The 27,554-nt window shown below is 32.3% G+C and overlaps 1 protein-coding gene across 7 annotated transcripts in view; it reads left to right on the top strand.

The window, feature by feature from the left end:
* The window catches only part of LOC111043821, a 519,687-nt gene that overhangs the window by 240,946 nt on the left and 251,187 nt on the right, over window positions 1–27,554 (top strand). For 4 of the 7 annotated variants that reach the window (XM_039432910.1, XM_039432915.1, XM_039432911.1 and 1 more), the window contains 7 exons: window positions 3,655–3,693; window positions 6,111–6,334; window positions 8,145–8,274; window positions 11,415–11,550; window positions 16,535–16,684; window positions 20,250–20,451; window positions 26,823–26,947. In XM_039432910.1, the coding sequence (XP_039288844.1) occupies window positions 3,655–3,693; window positions 6,111–6,334; window positions 8,145–8,274; window positions 11,415–11,550; window positions 16,535–16,684; window positions 20,250–20,451; window positions 26,823–26,947 (1,006 nt within the window). Of the gene's footprint in view, window positions 1–3,654; window positions 3,694–6,110; window positions 6,335–8,144; window positions 8,275–11,414; window positions 11,551–16,534; window positions 16,685–20,249; window positions 20,452–22,954; window positions 23,171–26,822; window positions 26,948–27,554 lie in introns of those variants that run through there. The other 3 variants (XM_039432914.1, XM_039432912.1, XM_039432917.1) reach the window with 2 other exon arrangements.

The raw sequence follows: 27,554 nt of genomic DNA, 5'->3' as shown, positions 1-27,554 counted from the left end.
ATGTAACTTTATTGTGTTTTATGCAACTTGCAACTTATTCAAACATAATTCATAATTCATTAGTATTATCTTTAACTAGCTTGCCGGCAAACTTAGTACCGCCAAAAAGTCAATGTATCACATGTCACACTTGACTATTTGGTGAATCTTGAAATTCATCTGAATTTATCCAATATACACACAACATATTATTCCCAAAGTTTCATGCTGTTCTATCAAGTAGTTTTTGAGTCCTATAGGGAAATATCAATATATATTTATATATAAATTAATGTCTGTGTGTAAGATAGTTGATAGTTCCCTATAGGACTTATTATATATATATGTAGATTCGTGGGTAAGCCGGAATATGTTTATTCAAGTGTTAGAACTGACAGTAGTCAAGCTTCAGCTTTCCAAAACAAAGGTTGTCAAAACATTCATAGCTTATTATTATCTCTCATTTATCACAGAGAGAATAAATGAACATAGCTTCAACATAGTGCTTATAGAATAAATTGTTCTTTCAAAGGTATTAGAGTGCAATAACGCATATGTAAATTATTTTATAATCTCCTATAAATCAATAACATGATTCAAAAAGATGGAATTGGCAGGAGTAGGCCTATATTCTTGACTTGGCCGGTGATGTGGCGAATCAGTGGTGATGTGTGAAACGAGTGTGCTTTGAGATTGTGTTTGTGATAGTATGAGCGTTATGGCAGAGGTGATAGGAGGGAGTGGAAGAGAGAAAGAGATATGTGTGAGAGAGCGCGAGAATGGAGGGAGTGGAAGAGAGAAAGAGATATGTGCGAGAGAGCGCGAAAACGGAGGGAGTGGAAGAGAGAAAGAGATATGTGCGAGAGAGCGCGAGAAAGACAAGTAGCGCAGCTCTAGCGGCACGTACCAGAACTCCGTCTTGAGTTACGCGAACTGCCGTCATCAAACTAATGCATTGGATAATATGTCTATTCTTTCTATAGTCAAAGGTATTAGTCACCGCAGTGAAAAGTTGAATGGAAATGTGAATTCAGCTTCAACTGCAGATAACAGTTTAAAGTATTATTGCGGACGTTTAATAGTATCTTCAGTATTCATTCAAGTTTAAAAACAGAATATAGAATCTAAAGAAACCTTTTTGTTGTAGGAAGAAGATGTTTCTTATGTTTCAGATTATAAATATTGTGCGGCGTCCTATTTATAATATTACATTCTGAGGTAACTTATTACAAGTTGAGTGTATCTTTCATTGAAAAATATCATTCCTATTCATTTTCTCTCAATCGAAAATAAATTTTAATTGGTTGAACACTACTCACTTCCTTGGTAAGGGCTACTCTTTTTTACATAAACATTGAAAATCAAACTACCTTTTTTCAATATTTTTATTTCTTACTACATGTTTCGACTTATAATGTAATTTTCAAGTGGGTGAGTGAAATAAAAAATATCCTATTAAAAGAAAAAATACTTTAACATTTTTTTTAGTAATTTAAAAATCTTTGTTTTCATTGTTTTTGAGTGAAAATGGACTAAATTTTAGTAAAGTGAAATCATAACCCTATTTTGGACTTTTAAAATATTATCTGAATTTGGGAGAGAAATAGTACAAGGAGTATCCTTAGTTTTTCTCTCCCAATCAGTGTTTCTTTGTAAAAAATATAAATAAAATAAATAGATTGAATAGTATTTTTAGTTTTTAATAAGTATTGAAATAGAACAAATTCTATTTTAATCACACATTTGAAAATGGCATAAGTCAAAACATGTGAAGAAAAAAATAAATTTCAGAAATGATATTTTGATTTTTAATTTTTGGTAAAACACTCTTTGTATAATGATTATTGAAAAGATTAACAATAATTACTTTCGATCATGTAAACTGAAAGATTCCAGCTGGTGAAAATGTGTAAAGACTTTGTAAATTGTAGATATTTAAAGACTATATTTTTTTGAAGAAGAGTGTAAATTGTAGTTATTTAAAGACTATCTTTTTTGAAGAAGAAGAGGGATATGATACTGACTTGAAACTACATTTGAATTTCCTATTCCATGAAGCTTCATGTATTATTCTATCATAATATTGTTTGATTATAATTCTCCCCTTACAAATCACAACATGCTAAGTATGGATATCTTGTATAAATCTTGTATTGAGTTCTTAAACTTGACTTTAATATTTTAAAAGTTTAGTTGTGGTCATGAGAAAATTGGTTCGAGAAATGTGAAGCTTCAAGATGCAAGATTTCTAGAGCAAGACTGATTTTACTCACATTATCCAATTGCAATGTATCAATGGAATTACAACCAGTTTTCAATTATTGTCTGTTTTCCAGATCTAATCCTGTTTTTCTGCTTTCTCGCTATAAATTGAAAACCGATACCACTCATTAGTTTAACTTACCTGTTTTTCATATCATTAGTCACCAATAATCCTGATTTTCCCTTCACTGACATTCATTCTTCTCAAAGGTTTGAAGATTTTCAGTTATTTGTGAGATGAAAATAGGATAATCATGTAGGCTAGTGTAAACAATGAGGTTAAATTTTCAAGGAAATTGAAAATAACATAGATTATACCGTTATCATCATTAAAGTTATTACTGAAGGAGAAGAGCAGAAGACCCCACACATAGAGCGTCGAGTACCATATAAATTTAATATAGTACACCACGTCTCTCCGTGATAACGTGACTGATCTATCAGCGTGATCATTATCAATAAAATTATCATCAAGATACTGTATCTCAATATTATTATTATCCAGTTTGAATCCATTCATGAAAATCGTCTTCTTTTATTAGATCACATAGTGAACATGTCATTAAAGATTCAAAAGCCATTCAATAAATGCACTGGTATATTATCATGATGATTTTTAGAATGTATTTTTAATAGTAATCATGATTTGAGTATATACAGGGACCCATCTACTTCGAAGCTCATGCTACTGTGAAAAATTTGAATTAAGGAAACTCCGTTTTAGAAAGTTGTACTTTTTATCATTAATGGGAAAGAAATAAACATGAATTCGAAATATTAATAATTCATAATTGAACAAGATCAATCCATTAAGGTTCTACTATAATAAAATTGGGTACTTTAAATTCGTTCTTGAATGTTTAATCCGATGGAGAATATGAGTATTTATTAACATTTCAGTTAGTTCCTAATAGTAGATCGTTTTAATTCGAGGATCTTATTTTTCATGTTACCCTGAAAGATACTGATCATCAGACTGAATGAATAAACTATCAAGAAAGGAATAATAATAATAAATATAAAGAAAAATTTTAAAGTCGAAAGTTGAAAGCATTGAAACTTCCAATAACTATAACCAGCAGAATTTTATTTTTTCTAATGCCTTTTTATCATTTTGCTTTGTTATACAGGTATTATTCTCCCGATTGATTTGTTCATGCTTGAATACATTTCTTCGGATGAGAGGAAATATAGCATATTTATTCATAGCATAATGTTGATATAAGGATATTATAGAAAAAAGATAACACAATGCTATATTCTTCTTATGGTTATATGTACTGTATTGATTGCTTATTGTTTGGATTGCTATAAATGGCTACTCACTATATTACATAAGATTTAGGTACTAAACTTAACCATTTTTGCAAATATTCCAATGAGAATTGAAATGAGTTGAATTTTTGCATTCAGGAAATCGTGGATTTGTATACTGGCGGCTCCCTATCCTAAGTAAGTCTCCACATTCTCAGGATGCCCGCTTTTTGGCTGATTGTGTGATAAATTTGAACCCTATTACTGTACTATGCCATAATTTTTTTCCTGTTCCAAGCATGTATTCCCATTCAGTTGATTAGTAGTGAACATTTTTGGGCGTTGTTTCATTATTTTTCATTATTAGGTATTTGTCGTATAGAAAAGACCTATTTTATGTTTAGAATTGCATGTTTCTACTGTATTAATCTTCTGTATCCAAACCGTTAAGCTTATTCATATTTCGTATTTTTCAATTCAAAGCAAATTTTTTAAATTTTGAAGAAAAAATTCAATACGTTAACTTACTGTTATTATTTGAACGCATATGCATTTGAAATTTATTATATAATATGCATTACTGTTTGTTATTGTACAAATTATTGTTGAACTGAGAATTCTTGTGAGAAAATAAGAAACCTAAACATTATTTTGTTCGAAATTATTCTATCAATATTCAAAAGAGGAATAGTTCAATTAATTATTAATAACAATTTGGATTAAGCCTGCTGTTCTCCTCCTACCATTTCTAAGATGTATTATTAAATCACATAAAATGAATTTATGCAAATAGTTCAAGTACGTTTGTATTTCATGACAAAAATAATGCATTATTGTATTTTGATCAATGACTAAATTCCATTACTATAAGATCCTCTTTTCCAATATCTATGAACCAATAATATTAAAAATCGATCTCGTCATCTATTTGATAATGTATGAGTTGAACTTTTTGAAATTGCAGTTTAATTGTATATTTTTCTCATTTCAATCAATACGTTATTGAAGAAAATACTCAGCATGATTGTAAAATTTCAAATTTAATGCTTCTCTAGAATGCATTAATTTATCTTATCAGTCCAATTATTTATCGTTGATCATCAAAAAGAAGATGAAGAAATTAGAATGAAAAGTTTAGAGAGCTTTCAAATCGATTCGTGATGCATTGAGTCATCCTCGTATTTAACTTATAATTTTTTTTTCAAAAAATATTACTCATCAGTTTGATTTGATTTGTTGTTTGTAAGTGGATCCATAGTAGTGCTTGTAGAGATTTAGTTACAATATATCATTTCATTGAATAAGTATCTTTGGTAGAAATGTTGAATTATATAAAAATATGGCAAATAGATACATTTTCATTTTCATAGGCTTATTAATTTGATTTGATTTGTAGATTGTAGTAATTAAAAAAAGACAATTAGACACTGTACTTTTTTAAAACTGTGACATTGTATTCTGCATATTGTATATTGTATTTTATTTATAATATATTGCATGTGACCTTGCTTATGTACTAATGTACTTTAGCTTGAATAAAATCATTGAATCATTGATTGTAGATGAATCTGCAGTATTACTTGTAGAGGAGATTCAGTTACAGGATAGAATTCAAATGATATTTCAATGAATAACTAGCCTTGGAAGAAATTTGTGGTAAATAAACACAACGACATGCACTCAATTAATAATTATTCATGCAAAAAACATTTTTTATTAAATAAAAACAACTTTTGTTCACTGAAGTATTTTCGGGCGGCAAGCATCCATTTTCAACAGACTGCATGTCGTTTTATAGAATATTGAAATATTGTATTGATACATCTCAGTTTGGAATGGATCAAGAAGCCATAATCTTATCATAGGAGCTATTAATTTTAGGTGTCTAATTATTGTAGATGGATCTACACTAGTACTTTTGAGTTTAAGTTACAAGATAGAATGCAAAAATTATATTTCTTTGAATCAGTACCGTAACCTTGGAAGGAATTCGTATTGTACAGTATAAAAATGTGGCAAATACATAAAATTTTATTTGAGTTATTATTTTGAGGTAATTGTTATTTTGTGTGCGGATCTACAGTAAGCTAGTCCTTCAAAGGCCGGTCTCCCAGCTCGGGATTTAGCTAAGCTCTAGACTTTAAACAGCTGGAGTCAGAAAATTGGCTTTCCGAAACGGGGCGTCGTCGCAGTCCACGTATAAATTAAATTACGAAAAACTAGAAAATTGAACACAAAATAAAATAAAGAGAAAATAGTTTAAAGTGTCAGCTATTTTGAATTATTTAGGAATGTTTCATTTCGTCAAGGAAAAAAGTTTCCAATTTATTATAAAAATGAGAAAATAAATATTATTTTGCTGCAATTATTTTTTACTGCGCCTACGCCCCGTTTTGGAAAGCCAATTTTCTGACTCCAGCTGTTTAAAGTCTAGAACTTAGCTAAATCCCGAGCTCGGAAACCGGCCCTAAGAGATAGTTATCAATATAGATGAGATATTTATTTGAATGAATAGCTTTGAAAGAAATGTTTTACTGTATGAAATATGTAACTGTGCTAAATAAATACACGTTCCTAGGAGATTTATTGATTGGATTTGGTTTGTTTGATTTAAGGTGGAGCCATAGAAGCAGCAGCAGCCGAAGAGAGGTGGATGAGAGCTGCAGTGGCAGCAGCTGTAACAGCTGTGAGGCAGAGGGGGGCTGCAGCTCTCCCTCCTCCTCCTCCTCAGACGACGAGTGGTGGGGCCCCCCTCGCCTCACCCACCCCCACCCCAATCACACACCCCTAACACCCCTCTACGTCTGTCACTCGGACACCGAAGCAGCCATGCCCGGTGGTCAGTTGCTGAACAATTCATTAAGATTTAATTTTAATAAATTAATAATTGAATTCCTTTTTCAGAAATTACAATATAAATGAGAGTTTTGTCTTAGCATAAATGTTGTTTAAAGGTCCTATATTACACAGTCAAATATTTGGCTATAGAACTTTGACATAATATATCTCTAATCAACATTAGTGTAATAGGTCATGTTTTGTAAATTCTAGATAAGAAATCAAATCTTTGATAAAAGTTCATCAAAGATAGTTTATAAAATATTAGATTGTCTAAGGCTAGGCTCACACCAGTTAGTCAAGACTAGACAAGACATGTTCAGTCACAATACTTTACATGGTTGCTTATGACGCAACTCACACTGATTAGTCATTGCAATTAGACATGTATTCATAAGCAACTATGTGAAGTATTGTGACTAAACGTGACTAGTGTAGTCTTGACTAATCGGTGTATGACCAGCCTAAGGCGGGAGGATGCAGACTCATTGAATGCCAATACTCAATACTAATGACTGATATCGACGAAGAATTTAATTATAAAAATTGTAAATTATTTGAAATAAACACCCATCACATTTTACAGTAGGTTACAGTTAATTCGATAGTTGAATTCTATTTATGACTAGAGAAATAGAATTCTATAGAATTAGCTCACTTTTTGAGTGAACCACTTTATTATTTTGTGGCGGCCTTATAAGAGTACAGTACTGTTTTAATAACGGTAGTTTCAGAAAATAAATTATATTTGTATTTTCATATTATCCATTTAAGTTATTGCATTGTAAAAAATATATCTTTGATTTGATTTGTTTCCGGAATAAGATTTACAATTTTGTCCATAAAATTAATGTACACGCCTATGTACAAACAATTTTTACATTTTACAGTGTTATATTTGACATGATCATGTTATTTCAGAAATTATTACAATTAACGACTATTGTCGCTGAAAAAGAGTTGATAAGAAACGATTTATTGGAGATGCCACCTCACATCATTTATAGCATCATGAATATTATTTTATTTATTTTTTTACAAAGGCGACTTTGTAGAAGTATTTTAAGCCTAGCCCTAGGTGATGATGTTGGGATGAATGATAATACAAGGAAGGTAGAGTTATGAATGAATAAAAATTATAGGTTATAATAAATAAATTAATAGAACAGCTAATAAGAAGTAGGTATTCTACACCTAATATTATCGGTTGTTGGATATAGTATTTTCCAATGCCAAGAAATGTTCAAATATGATAAGTAGGATGAAGTCTACAACAAATTAACTTTATTACACACTCTTCTGTATTTGATAGATGAAGAACCAACCCAACTACTTTTCCTAACTATATTTTTAATTGCAATAATTTTACTGATACATTTTTATCGTGCTGATATTCGCTCGAGTGTGAAAACGTTTACTGAATTTAAATATGTTCCATTAGTGATGTAAAGTATGAATCCTATTCATTGGTATGAAATCAATAATAAAATCCCTCATTGAGATCTTCTAAACATAATGACAACACCTATATTATACCCCATTAGCTGCAATGCTGTTTAGCTGCATGACAATTGCACAATAATGGCATTATTTTATTTTATTGAAAAATAATGCTTGTCATAAATTAATATGTTTGAGGATGCTATTGAAGGGTTATTGATCTATTTTTGACTAAATTCATTTATAAATATGTTTTTATGTAATATGATTTGTTTTCAGAAATATTATGATTGAGGATGTAATTGAAGGTAATTTTTCATTGTATTTATTCATTAATAAATTCATTTTTAAATGTATGTTTTTATTTACAGGATTCGAGAATAGTGCTATGAAAACATGCTTCTCTCTATCCTCGCTGCAGCGCTCTAGCAACAGTCTAGAGAGTCCTGAGCACGCCAGGTTGAGAGAAAGGCCATATAATTCGCTCAAGAAGAAAAGCAGGTGAGTATTATTGACCGAACGTAGTGAGGTCTATGTTTCAACTCGGATTTTCTTTTGTCTGTCTGTATGTAATGCGATTACATACGGACAAAGGCGTTGATAGAATTCGATGAGATATGGCAGGAATATTCTTTTTTCAACTGCGCATCGATGTATACACAAGGTTATTTTAAATTTTGCATTTTAAGGATAATATGAAAAGAAAAGGAATTCCTCCATACTCTGATATCACTATATAATATAAAATCTACTTTGAATTAATCAGACTATAGAATTATTCATAATCAATCAGCTGACAAGTGGATTATTCATTGCATGCATTACACATATGTCTGACCGTGTATATTTCTATAAGGTAGGGTTTCAATATTTTTTATGATGCGTGCCCATCAGTATCAATATTCTCACATTTGAAAAACAAATTTAATAGGTGATTAAAAATAGAATAAAAAATGATTAAAAATGAACTAAATAATGCTGAATAAATTATATAATATTCTTGATTAAAAAAATTAATTTTAAAATAGTTGAGAAATATTTTTATCAGTTGGAAAGATTATCACGGAACTGGATATATTATCATAGGATACAAATTCAAACGTGAACTGAGTTTTTTAACTTAAGTGAGTTTTTGATCTTGGAGAAAACAAATAACAGTTTTTAAGAGTAAATTATTCAACTGTGAATTGTGATTGAATCAACTAGAACAGGTGACATCAAATATTTGTGGATGAGAAAACTGCGTGAGGTCTACTGTTCACAGAACTACTAGTTACATCTTTACATCCTTCCTCTATCGTATTATAGATCCATTATTTCTTCTCTGAGCAAGCAGACAGATGCACAAGTTTTTGGGTGGTACGAGATGATTTAATAATAAATTACTGTGAAATTTAATAAAACATAGTATTATTGTAAATGTTCTGTGATTGAGTAATTCTTGATTTTATTTGAAGATCGAAGTACACCTAAAGTACTAATTGAAGCAGTAAACAGTTCTGTGTATAAAATACTAAAAAACCGAAGAGCTATTTCCGAAAATTTAATATCAAGTTTCAAGTCTTGAGGAAGGAATCAGTAGACATGCAAGTATTTGAAAATAATACGTCATAAACTAATAAATAAATCAGAGTATTTAACTAATAAATAAATCAGAGTAATAAACTAATAAATAAAATTCCGGAAAACTTTAAGGATAAAATAACAAAAAGCAAATTGAGATTAATAAAATCGTGGATAATACAAAACTATTACCGTATTTTAAAATTGAGAATTGAGTTGGCTGAATCACCAATTTTGGCAATGTCAATTATTCATTATTCTGTAAAAATTATTAAAACTTTACAATTATTATATTATTTTTCTGTGCATTTATATTTTGTTTATCAAGTACTTGGATTATTGATAAAATTCAACATCCATAGATTATCATCCATCAACAGAATTGTTTCATTTGTACTGCTGTTATTAGATTAAAATAAGTATTTCTTATTTTTAGAGCTCGTGGCTGGAGCTCAAAGCTTCTTTTTCCAGTCACGCCAAAAACTATTGTATGTGGCACTTTTGGTATTTGTATTTTTCTTGTACTTGGCAATAAATTCATCATTTATTATCCATTTAATAAATTAAATCAAATTAATTGATTGAAATTTAATAGTATTTTTTATGATGTTGAAAATATTAATAAGATCAAAAAGGAATCAGGAAAATCTGAATAAATTTTAATTGAATTCATTGAGTTGTAGTCAAACATGTGTATCTATATTTTTTGAAGATCAGAGCGAAAATTATTTTGGTTCCATGTTGTTAGTCACTTGGTAATAGGATAGGAATGATTAACTTGGGTGTATTTTTCTTATATTCGATGATTCTGAGTACGGTAGTCTCTCTTTTCTGCTATCTTTTTGAGTTTTCCTCTTCCCTGTAAATTCATATTCAAATGTGTTTTTCTCTCTCTCCAATAAAAGAATAGCTACTGATATTACAAATTATAGCTACTGATATTCTCATCTTACATTGAGAGTAGTGTTACTTATTTAGAGTAGCTATGTCAGATACACAACAAATGTATAGCTCATGAGTCTAAAATGCCTAGATATACACTCTATATTTCCAAATTCTCTGAGATGTTGTGTAGTTTTCGGTCAGGAGAACATAAGTTTGTTTGTCTGACCGCCATTATTTGCTAGTCCATTAAATTTAGCGTTACCCAATGTGCACCATGGAGGCGAACTAACGTTACACATATTTCAGTTAAAAATCTTATTGCTGGAACAATTTTGAGGTTAAAAAAGGTTTAAATTCAATTTTAAATTTTGAGGTTAAAGAAGGTTTAAATTCAATTTTAAATTTTTACAGAAAAAAAAACATTTTCAAATAATCTCCATCATTACAAATGTCCAAAATTGCTTCAGATCGTAATTTATCACATAAAAACAATTCAAATAGTGAGAGTAGTGTATTGAATATGGATGGGTTACATGGATTTGAATAGGAACTACATGAATTGAGTTTGGAACAGTGGACATATATGGTATCGTTTTATTAGTTACAACCACGGTATATAGAAGATTTAGAGTATTTTTCATCTAAATACTGTGGTAACAACCAAGGTACCTAGAATATGTATTCTAGTGGTGGCATGCCAATTGACAGAATCCCAAACGACCGAAACGCTATATTTTCCCAAACGGCCGAAAACTACTTTTTTTCCAATTAGCAGAATTAATGAAATATTGAAACTGGAACGTTCTCATCCAGCCGAATCCCAATCGACAGAAAACGTTGTTTGTTGCATTGAGCCGAAAGTGGTGAGAGTCCCAAACGACCGAAAGTGGTGAGAGACCCAAACGACCGAAAGTGATAGGTTTCCCAAACGACAGAAAATTTCTCTAGTTTGTCGCAAATGACAGAAAGCGTTCTGCCAATTGGGAAAAAAGTAGTTTTCGGCCGTTTGGGAAAATATAGCGTTTCGGTCGTTTGGGATTCTGTGGATTGGGACCCTACGATTCTAGTTACATTGGTTACAACAACTACTTGTTACTACTACTTTTATCGTCCACAGCCAATGAATTCGTTCTAAGCTGAATGCTTTTCAAATTGCTAAAATTGTTTGGTTGATAATTTTGTTGGTTTTTTAGGAATGATCCGGATACTGAAACGTGGCAAAGATCCCCCGGAGCATGCGCCAATGAGGAGAACAAGGATGAATTCTGGGCAGCTCTCAAGAATAACTACCAGTACCTGATGGACAACAACCTCATAGAGAGCTGCAGGGTCAGTCTATTTCCAAGTGGTACAATTTAGTACCCATTTTGAATTCTGTTAACATTTCAAGTAATGTGAGCTACTTAAGTGTTGACTGTAGGAATTTACCAGTTACTTTCTGAGTAGTTGTGAAGGTGATATTGTGGTGGTTATCATACTGAATAAAAATAAAAATACTAGAATTATTGATATTTTTATTCAGTTACTATAGTGATGTTTTGCGCAGTGGCGATGGCGATATCGTCACCAATGAAGTTCTACTGAGGTGCGATTATTGCTATAGTGATGTCCACGTTATAATGGCAGTAATTGATTAACATTGATGTTGCTATCCTTGTATTTTATTCGACAAAACAGATAGCACTATCCTTTTCTAGCACTACAACGTTGCCTAGTCCGTTTTTAGAAAAAAGTAATTATTAATCAAGGCAGACAAATGGCAACGCTGTTCTCCTATCTTTCATTCATTCATTTATTGTATAAAACACTATAATCATAATACAATAATGACATTGGAGGAAAAACTAGGCTGAGCCTGTACTATTTCTCTCCAAAATTTTGATCAAATGTTAATGTTGTCCAAAAGTTAAGTTTATTTAACCCTAAAGAGACACACTGGGGTGTTTCACACCCCAGGGATTTTTTTTTCTGTTCTGCAGTTGACAATATAAAAAAGATGGGAATTTATGCCCAGTCTAAATTAGGTTTGTAGTATTGTCAACTACTCTCCACCACTTCCAGTCAGTAATAGCATTTTACAAGGTCACCAGCTCATCTTGTTCTTCTTTTGGGGTGTCTAACACCCCAGAGTGTCTTTTACGTAGGACTTTTATCAAACACTTTCATTACAAAGATTTACTTGTATTGTCACTACAAATGTGGTATGGGATGATGGATCAGATTGGAATGAATGCTATGATTCTCTACAACTTGAGATTGAAAACAATAAAATGAAGAGACGTGAGTTTTTTATGGAGTTGTCATTGGCAATGATCAAGCCATTCCTTCAAACCAGAGGACCAACACTCAGGCGGAACATACGTACTTCTATAATAATTAGTATCAATATTGATAAGCAGTGCTTTACTTTCGATTTCTGTATGCACTTGGAACAAAAATGATTAAGAGATGATGAAGTATGGGCTAAGTACTTTTTTCTCTATATTTTTCAAAGAAACATGCAAAAATTAAATTGGGGTGTTCAACACCCCAGTGTGTCTACCGTGTTAGCATAAAGTAAGTGTGTCTCTGTAGGGTTAATCATACACTGCTTTGTCACTTGATTTTCGGTCCAGGAATAATGATTTATCTTTATCCACTGTCATTATAACGTGGATCTTACTATAGTTAGCCTACTTGTTAAGCACTTACTGATGATTAATCATTACCTCATGACTGCTTATGACTGCAATCTTCCTATTAGATTAGGGAAAACAATTCAACAACAGCAAATTGAACTTTTCTACAGCTGAAATGAAGGGAACGTCAATATAGATATCATTCCTTATCCTAAGTCTGACCACTAACGTAACGTCTCACATGTCCGATTCGACTGTCAGGCAAACAAATAAATCTTCATAAAATTTGTTCAATAGGAAATGATATTGTGGAATTTCTCCATAATTGAAAAACACAGTTTTATTTTTGTTAATAAATGTGGATGTGACAAAGATTTGTTTTCAAATAAATCTTCTCTGTTCACCTGCAGACCTACGTCGAAACGACAGCAACTAACGTTCAGGTTTTTGACTGTACAGAGGTATAAATAGGACTTAATGTCAGAAATTACGTTACGTTAGTAGCCAGCCTTTCTAAACCAGAGTTTTTTCTGCATCTTAAATTATTGGAAAAGTGCTTGTCTAGATATTTTGAAGGGTTTTCGAAAAATAACTATTAAACATTTAAAATTTGAAGTTCTTTTTTTTTGAATTCGCACTTGATGTGACATTTTATTTATAATATAGAAGATAGTGTATTGATTGAAAATGTTATGAAGTACCTTTTCAACTCGGAGATAATATCTAAATCAATTGTAATTGCATTACAAAATTCAGTTACTGAATAATATAGTGACTTCATATATATTTTTTTAAATATTATAAGTGTATTTTTACAACTTTCTCCTAATAGTTTGATAACTTTGAATGACTTTTTTATACTTGATGACTTTTAAACACTTACCATGAGTATTATTGATGCTCATCCAAGTATGCTTTTCATTTTAAAGAAATTACCTGATATGAAAACAACAATGATGAGCATACTGATTATATAAACACATAGCATCTGAGTCATATGAGAAATTGTAATATTATGTAATAATAAATTAAATAATTTAAACCATGAGCTACTCCATCCAAGCTGACCAGCTCAAAACGTACTTCACATAGTTGCTTATAGTCATGTATAATTGCAACGAATAATCAGTGTGAGTTGCGTCATGAGCAACAATGTGAAGTATTGTGACTAAACGTGACTAGTCTTGTCTAGACTAATCGGTGTGTGACCAGCCTAAGCGTTTTGTAAAAAACGAAACGACTAATATTTTTTTCTAGCTTTGTTCTAACCAGTTAAATTCTATGCATTTTATTCAATTGAGACACAAATTGTAAACAACTGATAAAACCCAAATCATTGATACTCTTACCTTTCTACGATGTTTAGAGTGAATAACACCATTGGGGTTGAATTCAAATTCAATTTAAATTAGAGATTGGTTAGAGAAGACAATGAGCTTGATGATATTATTTAATTTAGTCCATTATTCAACAAACACTGCACTCTCTAATTACTTTCCAACAATTTAAATTCCTACTTGGACTTGAAAATCTACAAAAAATTGTAATGGTCTTCTAAATGAAGAATTGTGTATTTCCAAATTTTTTCTAATGATCCATACATTATACAATCCATCACTTCCTGACATTTCCAATTATGCTAAGAGCAAAGAGTTCATTTCTGAAATTTAATAATAGAGCTAATTTGAAATATAACAATCATGTTTCATAAAATTCCAACAATTTATCACAAACTTTTCAAGATTATTTCAAAGGTTTTTGAACTAGTTCAATGTTTACTCAACAATCTATTCAACAATTCTTTTTACAGGCTGTAAACTTTCTCATTGAAGTATTTGTTCAAGTTTCAACACATTTCTGTGTATCCTGGATCCAAATCACTGGTCATCCTATATTTTTACCAACTAGTCTAAAAACGTAATCTTTACTTAGACCTTTATAACTACATAATAGTTAATCTAGCTACTGTACTAGGCAAGCAGTTACATAGTAGATCTATTATTGATTTCGAACTCTGTATAGAGAACCACATTTTAATTATTTTTGAAAGTTTCTCAGATGGCTCAAATGCAAGTCGTCCATGTAATCAGCAAGTCTAGCGTCCTTGTTACCATGCCAGGCAAGTTCTTCAAACAATCCCAGATAGATTTGTGTTTCCTGTATTTCTTGAGGTGTAGATGCGTGGTAGATCGGCTCTTGCCGACGTCGTATGATGCCAACAAATTTTGCGAAAACGTCGCAAGAAACGCCAAAAGCGACCCATTCCTAAATTACGTTTAATTTTGGTCAATATTTGAATGAAAAAATCACTGTTTTTTATCACGATTCCGTAAATTGTAAAATATCAATATTGATCTTTGAAGAATTTGTTTTCTATTTGTCAGATGTTGAGATTTGTGTCATCTGTTTCTATTAACTTGATACAGTACCATAAAACCCAAAGACTTTAAAGAGATAGATCTCTCAATATTGCATCTTTAACGTCTTTGATCCAACCCAAGGTTGGTTTTGAATAGATGCCTTGATCTAACCTACATTTAAAAACTTGAAAAACTATAAAAATTAGGTTACTAGCTAGTGGTTACTGATTATTGGATGACGTGTCTTTAGAAAGATGACTGGAAAGGTATTTATTTAAAAGGATTTTTTGAAATCACTATCTGTTTCAAGAATTCTCATACACATTTCATGTAGATTTCATATTGATATTTTTTCAAATACCGAGTTTTAGATTAGACAGGATAAAGTATTGTACCTACATGATTAGAACATTATTAATGAACACATGATGAACTAAAACCGAATGCTTTATTATATCTTTGAAAATAATGAAATGAAAAAACTAATAGAGAGAGTATCAATACGTAATAATTGAATAGAATATAAACATTGAGAAAAGGAATCTAAAGTTATGTTTACACCAAAGTTATCAACAAAATGTAAATAACTTAATCATTATAGATTCTATTAGGATCAAGTTATTAGTTACATTTTGTTAATAAGTTTGGTGTAAACACAGCTTAAGAAGGTAATAACAAGATGAATATAACATAATGTGTCACCATGGTGACCAGTAGATTACATATGATTGGAGACATGACATGCACTAAGGCTAGGCGCACACCAGTTAGTCAAGATAAGACAAGACATGACCAGACACGTTTAGTGACAATACTTCACATAGTTGCTTATGAAGACATGTCTAATTGCAATGACTAATCAGTATGAGTTGCAGCAATGTGAAGTATTGTGACTAAACGTGTCTGATCATGTCTTGACTCACTGGTGTGCGCCTAGCCTTAGTCAAGACAAGACTAGTCACGTTTAGTCACAATAATTCACATAGTCACATTGTTGTGCCCATGACTCTAATTCTATTTTCTTCATTCTTCATTTCAACATCAACTGTATACTTACTTATTATAAATTTGACATGAGAATAAATCCATGTAATTTGCTATTCATTATTTATTCTCATTTGAACTTGTGAATTGTTGTTTGAATGTACACACTTGTACATTTTTATTCTCCACCAAGACCAGCGGAGTCGGAAAGGACTTCAACTTCACCCTGTATGCCTGGGTACTCAGGACTGTCTATGCCGCTTGTTAAAAATTTTTAGAGCACAGTAGGAAATGAGTCCATTACACTACTTTTAATTTCTATATTGATCTAATTAGTTTATTGTTTTTCAGGAAGCTGGGAAGGAATTGGGATATCCAGACACAGACTGGAGCTTCGACAAGTTAACGGATCAATTTGTCGAACTCAATTCCTGGCTCACTTCCATTCAAGAGACTGTTTACAGTAGAGAAGAGACTGTCGTAGATCCACTTTTGAAGAGGGTAATATTTTATCATCCAATTCATCTTAATTATACACTCCCACTTGAATATACTGTGGTCTATAGTAGACTATAATAGTCTACTGTAGACTATAGTATAAGTCTGAAGCTGGGTTTTCGTTTGTGTGTAAATGCCGTCGTCGACCACGACAGGGCTTCCTATATAGCGGACCTGCGACTACAAAAAAATGGCCGTCGTAAGTGGTGGCTGGCATTGATATTTTAAATGGGAACTAGACGAACTGAGATTTCGAAAAACTCAGACGCTCTCTAACAGCAGATTAGTGATTTTTTCTCAGTAGGAATTCCTACAAGACCATCACATACGGCGGCCCTTTTTTTCCAGGGTCAGGTCCGGTAGTAGCCTATATAGGAGGTCCTGGTGAGGATCTCAGATTGGGTAGATTCCAATTTGTCCAAATAACCTAAAAGATTATGTTCAATCATGTTTTAATAGGGGAGGTTGAGTTTATATTTTTAAATGGCAATATGTTTACATTACATAACATTATAAACGTTTGATTCTTGAATAATAAACGCAAATAATGAAAATTTATTTGATCAGCTGTTTTAGCACACTTGGAATTTGGACAAAATGAATGTCAACAATGCTTGTCGTCGTCTACCGTGGAAATTTACGAACAAACGAAAATGCACCTTGATGTAGTATGATACGAAACTTGTATTTATTTGATGCCTTCAGCATTAAATTTCGAGTTTTGTGTGAATAAAAGTTTTAATTTTTGGGTCGACAACATGTATTTTATTCCATTAGATAGCAATTCTATGAAAAAAAACTAAAATAACTTGCTAGATAGATATATAGATAAATGTATTTTATTTTCACTTTATAACATTACAAGTGATGTGAGCGAAGTTGAGGCGATAAGAGCCCCCTCTACCACTTAAAAGCCACAATAGGGAGAGATATTCAATCAATCTTCTCAACCAATGGAAATCATTTCCACTCTTCCATTTCAATCAAATAGAAATCAATGTAGTGAATCATTCCCAAACAAGGTGGGAATAGTTGGCTAAGCTCATTCCTGTTTGTAAATGCATCCTGCCGTCGTTTAAGACAAAAAGACCGTGATCTCTGATAGAAGTGTGGCGTCATGACTTTCACATCAAATTTTCAAACTAGTAGAATTGTTTAACATTTTTGTTAGAGGCATTCCTGGGTATAAATCATTTTTTAAGGTCTTTTCAAAGGATATATTATTTACATCACTCCCTACCTAAATTCTCACCTACTAGTTGAATAACTATTAACTTATGGGAAAATAATAAAAAAGAGAACATACCAGAGTATAAATAGAGTGCATGTGGTGCATAGAGTACATAGAGTGCATACATATGAGTGCATAGAGTACAATTATTCAAGAAACGCCAATTCAGGAGTCCTATGTAGCAACTTATAACGGCCACATTGGCTGTCATTAAGCTGCGTTTCACCAAATTGTTAATAACTTAATTCATTATAGATTCTATTATATTGAGCATAACTTATCATACACATGATGAAAATATGTTTTGTCAAGTTCCGTTCAATCTAATAGAATCTATAAGAATTGAGTTATTAACATTTTGTTAATAACTTTGGTGTAAACCCAGCTTTGTAATTTTGCAAAGATCACTAATAAAGAGGCCTACTTCTAGAATAAAAGGATATACTTTTTTGAGAGGCTTGATCAAATAATTAATCACCAAGACACGGTTTAGACACGTGAACGCTGTTCTAAGTGTAAAAATAAAATTCAGATACTCTAACATAATTAAAAAATTGGTTTACTCTCTAGGAATAGAGAGTCGAATGATAGAAATGAAAATAATTTATAATACGAGTTGCCTGAATTTGCCACTGAATTTGTTCTATAAAGTACGAAGTGGGTCATGAACTGATGGCATTTTAATTGAATCTGTGTTAAATATTGAACTTTCTCAGTCATATTCAATTCAGGATGAGATTGAAATTTAGTATGCAGTACTTCGGTAGCAATACTCCGCTTTTTCAAGCGAAATTTAGAATTCTGAAACAAAGGCTACAGGAAAAATGAAAGCTTGTACAGAAATTCCACCTTTCCCATTCAAATTTGTTTTGTTCTATAAGTAAAACTTATTTAGTAGTTGTACTAATAAAATCAAGCTTGAAGAATATAAAACAATATTTGATATAAACCATGAAGATGAGACAACTGATAGAAACTAATAGAATAATTGATCTTGAACAATAAAAGATCAAGACTTGATATAAATCATGAAGATGACAACTCGTTTGAACAAGAGGTGGTTGTATTAATTTGATCATATTTTAACAATTACGCATTTAAATGTCAAATTCCTGCCATTTTGGATGCGCAATATATAGGTTACAGTGTTTAAGTAAGTTTATGTCGGGATTGATTGCTGCGTCTGCTCATGACATAAATCCCCCTCGCACTTCCCATTCCCACGCACAAGCGAAAATTCTCATGTGGGCATGATTCGAAAAAACTATAAATTTAAACTTCAAATTAAAAACACTTTTGAAGTGGAAACACTGTGTCTGAAGTCTGAAGATGACCAACAACTGGTCGAATCGTCGACAAGTCATAAACTCAAGCAAAATTCATCAAGCTTATGTGCCATTTGAGTTTTGTACATCAATCACTATTTCCACACCTGAACATCACTGTTGTTTCTAATCGACGCTATTACTCTTCGCCCTTCCTTCAATCAATATTGATCAATGTGTTGTTTGTAGAATTTTGTACAATGTAATGTGAATAAAATGCAATGCTAACGATATCTTAGTCTCTTAGAAAATTTGATCTTCCTGAGTACTTATCCTCAAAGACTTAGGCATGGACTAATTGTGCAATTTTCATAATCACGCCCATCAAAATCCTTATGTTAAGATTCTCTGTGATATGTAAACTGTAAAATATGTAAGTCAAATTGAATCTTTTACATATGCTTGTTTCATCAAACTATAATGAAAATTCTAGATAGTAAAATGTATTTTATGTTAATTTTTTTATTGATTTATCAAGAAGTATCTCATGTGATTTCTCAAGAAAAGGCAGCGCTAGTGTTTAGTCTTAATTGGGGTTAAATTCAATCTTTACAGTTCTGTCATCGGTTTTTTTGACAACATCCAAATTAACAAGTCTAGAAACATGCAGTGAATTCGGTATTTATCCTTCATCCCAATTATTTATATTATGTTCTCATTGCTTTATATTTTCATATCATGTCTCTCAAGTCGCGTTCACACCAGAGTTGTCAACTAAGTATTCAGAGTTATTCAACAAATAACTATTCTATTTATATTATACTATTACATACTATTTCTAGACAACTTTTTGTGGTGTAAAAGTAGCTTAATTTGTTATCTCTCTTATTTCCATAATCTCCCACTAATCTCTGTTAGCGAACAAGCTTACTTACAGCAGTAGTGAAACTTGTATGAGAATGTTTTATATCCAACAACTGTTCATTGTTTTTGCAATAAAAATTTCAGATTGTATTATATTAAAAAATGTATGTTGTTTTGGCAATAAAAGTTATTTTTCTAAATATTTCAGACGCAATTTGAAGAGTTACAGCGCAAGTCATATAGAAGAAAGCTGTTCAACAATCAAGGTGATAGATTAGTGGCGAGATTTCCGGAACTGAAGAACGAAGTGGCATGGCGAATCGAGCACCTGAATACCAAATGGGAGAGACTAGAACAGACTGTATCACCGCGCACCAAAATGCATTCAGCTCACATGGATGTTTGTATCGGTGAGTATTCATCAAAATATTCACTAATGAAGAGTCAGCAACATGCCCAAGTTCAATAGAATACAATAGAATTTATCTGTCATCATATTTACAAGAACACATGGACATCAGTATTTAAACTCACTTAAGGTTACATCAAGCATGGATTCCCACGAAACAGAAGTTAGAGCCGAGACACACGAGGTGTTTTTCAGACAAGTCGCCAAGACAGGAGAGGAAGCTTTCGATTGGATGATTGGGTTGACGTATCGAGAACAATAGTGTGATAATTAGTAAAGAAAATGTTGACAATGTGCATTTTACTATTGATGGTAGGGTAGTGGAGAGAGTGCCAACTTATATTTACCTGGGTACAGTTTTGAATGAGCAGTGGGACCATTCTCAGGAGGTGAGGGTTCGGATTGAAAAGGCGAGAGCGGCATTCAAAATCAGGTCAAGAGTATTCAAGTCGCATAATTTGACCCTTGAACTAAAAATTAGACTCCTCCGTTGTTATATATTTCCCATTTTTCTATATGGAGTTGAGTCTTGGACCCTGACTGAAACAACAACAAAGAAACTTGAAGCGTTCGAAATGTGCACCTATAGACGAATCCTGAAAATATCATGGATGGACAAAATTTCCAATAACAGGGTTCTTCAACAACTCAATAAGAAGACGGAGATAATGTACACTGTCAAGAGACGAAAATTGGAGAATCTGGGACACATTATGAGGAATGGAACTAAATATCAGTTGTTAAAATGTTTACTGCAGGTTAAAGTTCTTGGCAGGAGAGGTGTTGGTAGGAGACGAATTTTCTGGTTAAAGAACCTGAGAATATGGTTTGCAGTGTCCACCCCGGAACTTTTTAGAGCGGCTGTCAACTAAGTTATAATTGCCAGAATGATTGCCAAAATTCGGTAACGGATTGGCACCAGAAGAAGAAGAAGAAGAAGAAGATCGAGAATAAGCCAATCGGGGAGCTTTCTGTCCTGCCGTGCCAACTCTTTTTAAAAACGCCTCGTTTATCTCGGCCCTTATAATGAAATTATAACCCTTTGGAATGTGTACGGTACATACAGAATGTTTCCAAAATAAACCGTCAAATTTTGTGGGTAGTTTCCTGACATTAAAAATAAAGAATAAAATACCAATAAATATGAGCCCCAAAATGCTTCATTACCGAGATAATGATGGTGGAAGATTGCACAATACTCTTTGAATTTTAATTGAGAAAATATATGGCAGCCTCATTAGGATACGTGATTGATCAATCATCTAAAATTAGCTGATAAATAGAATAAAACCAATAGGAAATATGTAACTTCAATGATTTTTGCGATAATGGGAAAACATGTCGAAAAACATGGTATTTCAATTTAAAATGAATGTAATTGAGATAGTTATTGTGTGACAGAATTTAAATTAAAGAAAACTATAGATAATTTAATTCTTTAATGTTCAGCTACTTTTGTGTCCAAACTGCACCCAAACCTCATAAATCAGAATTAAGAGGAAACAGAACAGACGAAAATTAGCACCTTTGAAAAATCTGTACTTCGATGAATGAAATACCTTAGATTTAAAATACCGTTATAAAATAAGAGTATCCTTGTTATAGCCCTCTTAATTTCGAAAATCACGTTTTTGGCATATGTTCCTATTACTTCGAGTATCATTGAAGTTACATACTTCTTATTGGTTTTATATGATTCCCCACCTTATTTCCCATACGAATTGTTCATTTTTGAATGAGACTGCCACAAAATAAAAAATATGAATTTGGAAAGAAATGTGCAATTCCCAGCAATTATTATCTTGACCTCCTAATTGCTGGTCAGGAATGCTTACCCTTACACCAAACTGACAATTTCTGGATAGCAGCGCTCATTTTATACGAAGCCATAGCGGCCCAAGAATAGTATATAGTATAGCTATACACTATCCTTGATAGCGGCCAGCCAATTGATTGTCAAGACAACATAATATGAATAGTTAACTCTCACACAACTAAATCAGATATCAAATCAAGAATAGTGTAAATATACTCTTAAAAAATGGATTATCTGAGGCGCTTATTCGCATTCAGAAAATACTGTTATACACTATACAGTACTTTAAATTTGGTCGAAAGAATTAGAGAACTCAACAACCTCACAATTCAGCTTTATCCACGGAAGCACTTGAGCTTTGCTCATCGTTTTCAATGTAATGTATGCTGTGTTATCCAGATTTCTGTTGAATTTATCCTTTAATATCGAATATTATAGTAATATTCAATATTATATTATTACATACTATTTCTAGACAACTTGTGGTGTAAAAGTAGCTTAATTTGTTATCTCTCTTATTTCCATAATCTCCCACTAATCTCTGTTAGCGAACAAGCTTACTTACAGCAGTAGTGAAACTTGTATGAGAATGTTTTATATCCAACAACTGTTCATTGTTTTTGCAATAAAAATTTCAGATTGTATTATATTAAAAAATGTATGTTGTTTTGGCAATAAAAGTTATTTTTCTAAATATTTCAGACGCAATTTGAAGAGTTACAGCGCAAGTCATATAGAAGAAAGCTGTTCAACAATCAAGGTGATAGATTAGTGGCGAGATTTCCGGAACTGAAGAACGAAGTGGCATGGCGAATCGAGCACCTGAATACCAAATGGGAGAGACTAGAACAGACTGTATCACCGCGCACCAAAATGCATTCAGCTCACATGGATGTTTGTATCGGTGAGTATCCATCAAAATATTCACTAATGAAGAGTCAGCAACATGCCCAAGTTCAATAGAATACAATAGAGTTTATCTGTCATCATATTTACAAGAACACATGGACATCAGTATTTAAACTCACTTAAGGTAACATCAAGCATGGATTTCCACGAAACAGAAGTTAGAGCCGAGACACACGAGGTGTTTTCAGACAAGTCGCAAAGACAGGAGAGGAAGCTTTCGATTGGATGATTGGGTTGACGTATCGAGAATAATAGTATAATAATTAGTAAAGAAAATGTTAACAATGTGCATTTTACTATTGATGGTAGGGTAGTGGAGAGAGTGTCAACTTATAATTACCTGGGTACAGTTTTGAATGAGCAGTGGGACCATTCTCAGGAGGTGAGGGTTCGGATTGAAGAGGCAAGAGCGGCATTCAAAATCATGTCAAGAGTATTCAAGTCGCATAATTTGACCCTTGAACTAAAAATTAGACTCCTCCGTTGTTATATATTTCCCATTTTTCTATATGGAGTTGAGTCTTGGACCCTGACTGAAACAACAACAAAGAAACTTGAAGCGTTCGAAATGTGCACCTATAGACGAATCCTGAAAATATCATGGATGGACAAAATTTCCAATAACAGGGTTCTTCAACAACTCAATAAGAAGACGGAGATAATGTACACTGTCAAGAGACGAAAATTGGAGAATCTGGGACACATTATGAGGAATGGAACTAAATATCAGTTGTTAAAATGTTTACTGCAGGTTAAAGTTCTTGGCAGGAGAGGTGTTGGTAGGAGACGAATTTTCTGGTTAAAGAACCTGAGAATATGGTTTGCAGTGTCCACCCCGGAACTTTTTAGAGCGGCTGTCAACTAAGTTATAATTGCCAGAATGATTGCCAAAATTCGGTAACGGATTGGCACCAGAAGAAGAAGAAGAAGAAGAAGATCGAGAATAAGCCAATCGGGGAGCTTTCTGTCCTGCCGTGCCAACTCTTTTTAAAAACGCCTCGTTTATCTCGGCCCTTATAATGAAATTATAACCCTTTGGAATGTGTACGGTACATACAGAATGTTTCCAAAATAAACCGTCAAATTTTGTGGGTAGTTTCCTGACATTAAAAATAAAGAATAAAATACCAATAAATATGAGCCCCAAAATGCTTCATTACCGAGATAATGATGGTGGAAGATTGCACAATACTCTTTGAATTTAATTGAGAAAATATATGGCAGCCTCATTAGGATACGTGATTGATCAATCATCTAAAATTAGCTGATAAATAGAATAAAACCAATAGGAAATATGTAACTTCAATGATTTTTGCGATAATGGGAAAACATGTCGAAAAACATGGTATTTCAATTTAAAATGAATGTAATTGAGATAGTTATTGTGTGACAGAATTTAAATTAAAGAAAACTATAGATAATTTAATTCTTTAATGTTCAGCTACTTTTGTGTCCAAACTGCACCCAAACCTCATAAATCAGAATTAAGAGGAAACAGAACAGACGAAAATTAGCACCTTTGAAAAATCTGTACTTCGATGAATGAAATACCTTAGATTTAAAATACCGTTATAAAATAAGAGTATCCTTGTTATAGCCCTCTTAATTTCGAAAATCACGTTTTTGGCATATGTTCCTATTACTTCGAGTATCATTGAAGTTACATACTTCTTATTGGTTTTATATGATTCCCCACCTTATTTCCCATACGAATTGTTCATTTTTGAATGAGACTGCCACAAAATAAAAAATATGAATTTGGAAAGAAATGTGCAATTCCCAGCAATTATTATCTTGACCTCCTAATTGCTGGTCAGGAATGCTTACCCTTACACCAAACTGACAATTTCTGGATAGCAGCGCTCATTTTATACGAAGCCATAGCGGCCCAAGAATAGTATATAGTATAGCTATACACTATCCTTGATAGCGGCCAGCCAATTGATTGTCAAGACAACATAATATGAATAGTTAACTCTCACACAACTAAATCAGATATCAAATCAAGAATAGTGTAAATATACTCTTAAAAAATGGATTATCTGAGGCGCTTATTCGCATTCAGAAAATACTGTTATACACTATACAGTACTTTAAATTTGGTCGAAAGAATTAGAGAACTCAACAACCTCACAATTCAGCTTTATCCACGGAAGCACTTGAGCTTTGCTCATCGTTTTCAATGTAATGTATGCTGTGTTATCCAGATTTCTGTTGAATTTATCCTTTAATATCGAATATTATAGTAATATTCAATATTATATTATTATCAATATTAATAAATGGCATTCAAAAAATCGTTATTCCTCTACTGTACTGGATTAATAAAAAATATGAATATCAGTTATTCTGAATCTAATTTAAAAATCTTTAGGCTTTTAAATATATGGTAACAAGGTGACTTCAGAATTGTATCTACTTTGATGAATAAACAGCATTTATACAAGAAAAATATTCACTGAAACCACTTGAACTTGTCCTTTAGCTGTTTTCAAAAGCTGATCAAATTTCAAGGTTTTTTCAATGTTTTCGAAGATCTAATAAATGAATTACTTATCTGACCATATATCAACCTAAATGATTTTTGTTTCTTTATAAAATTCGATGATGAAATGAAGAAAATCTTTATTAGGTGTAGTTGGATTTTTTCATACCGCATTCACTTCCAAATTCCTATTAGCAAACAAAAATGCATTACCAAGCCAAAGTTCAATTAATCTTGACTTGAAATTATGTGAACTAGGTTACCTCCAATATAAATATTTGAAACACTGTAAATGCTCCCACACTGAGTTTGGAACTCTTTCACATCGAAGCAGTGGCTTCTCCAAGCTGTGTTTTCATATTTGAAATATTTGTGAATTCAACCCAAATAAACCCAGTAAAATGTAATCAAGACTTAGTCTACTAATTAAGGTGAAATGAAAAAGAGGTTGTCATTTCAAAATAATTTATTCAACCTTAGATATATATTTTTTAATGGATGAAATAAATTATATTTAAATTATAATTAAATTATATTAACTGACAACCTCTCTTTCATTTCCACCTTAATATGGAGAAATTCCACAATATCTCTGTGCATAGTGTCAAGACTTACTAAACTGAAGGTAAGAATTTTTTTAGTTCCTGACTGGAGCGTTTTGTATCTGATTGGCTGGTAAACAACGACCGGTGAAAAAATGAGTCTAGAAGACTATATTGTAAGAGCTCTAGTCAGTGAATGACAATTTCTTACATACAGCTAAGATGATTTCAGAATATCAAGTGAAAATCAAATTGAACAAATTGCAGTCTTTTTGAGGATAAGAAATACCCATTAGTAATTATTATATTTTTTTATTTTCCGTTTGCTAAATTTCAAGGGTTTTACACTTTTTACAGAAACAAGTGGATACCACAATTGTTCACATCTACGCTTGATTCAGGATAAGAAACCTAAATCTTCAAGAAATCGACACTTATTCCCTGTCAGATTAGAAGAGTTTCTTATTTCTTAAATTCCTACTCTCCTCTTTCTTTGTTCTTTAAAAATATATATTTTCTTGATCATAGTTTTCGTCTGTCAATTTTCAATATTATTCCTATTGCATAATTTATATTGGACTTCTGAAATCTAAATATTCTATTGATGAACTTTGTTTTAGATGTGGAGCATGAGCTGATGTGCCTGAAGAAATGGATCAAACAGACCGACAGGAAGCTGCCATCAATCGACTTTCACTCAAAATGGACGCCTGCCGAACTCAACGAGAAGAGCAAGGAACATGAGGTCAGTCAAACATTATATTCATAAATGTATTTTCCTCTACAAAACCCAATGCTATCAGCATTAGATACGATTTGGTGTTTGGAAAAATTTTCGTACTCACTATTCTCACGTGTTTTAACCAAGAATCATTTCACGCAATTTTGACAAGCTATTACTTGTTATTCGATCTGGTGTTCCTCAGGTGTCGATCTTGGGACCTATTTTATTCATCCTATTCATTAATGATTTGCCTTTTTATCTTGATCCTGCCGATTTTGTCATGTATGCTGACGATATAAGTGTTGTGGTGGAGAGTAAAGACCGGCTTAATATGGAACTGGATTGTAATACAGCTCTTTAAAGACTTGATGAATGACTCAGAGCGAATATGTTGGTCTTGAATTACAAAAAAATAAGCTTTAGGTCAGCGGAAAGCGCTTTACTAGAAATACACAGCCACAGAATTGAATGCATTGAAGAAGTTGAGATTCTGGGTGTAATGATTGACAATGGAGGTCCTGGATACCTGGTCCCTGAGGGATCAGCTCCTAGGTGCTGAGCTCTTATGGAGCTCTTTTTTAGAGCTAGCTGGGAGCTCGTTCGTCTCAGGAAGTACTGGATCTCCCAG

Source organism: Nilaparvata lugens, chromosome 7 (assembly GCF_014356525.2).
Source record: "Nilaparvata lugens isolate BPH chromosome 7, ASM1435652v1, whole genome shotgun sequence".
Taxonomy (NCBI): domain Eukaryota; kingdom Metazoa; phylum Arthropoda; class Insecta; order Hemiptera; family Delphacidae; genus Nilaparvata; species Nilaparvata lugens.
The sequence above is the reverse complement of the archived record's forward strand: the minus strand, read 5'-3'. Positions and strand labels throughout refer to the sequence as shown.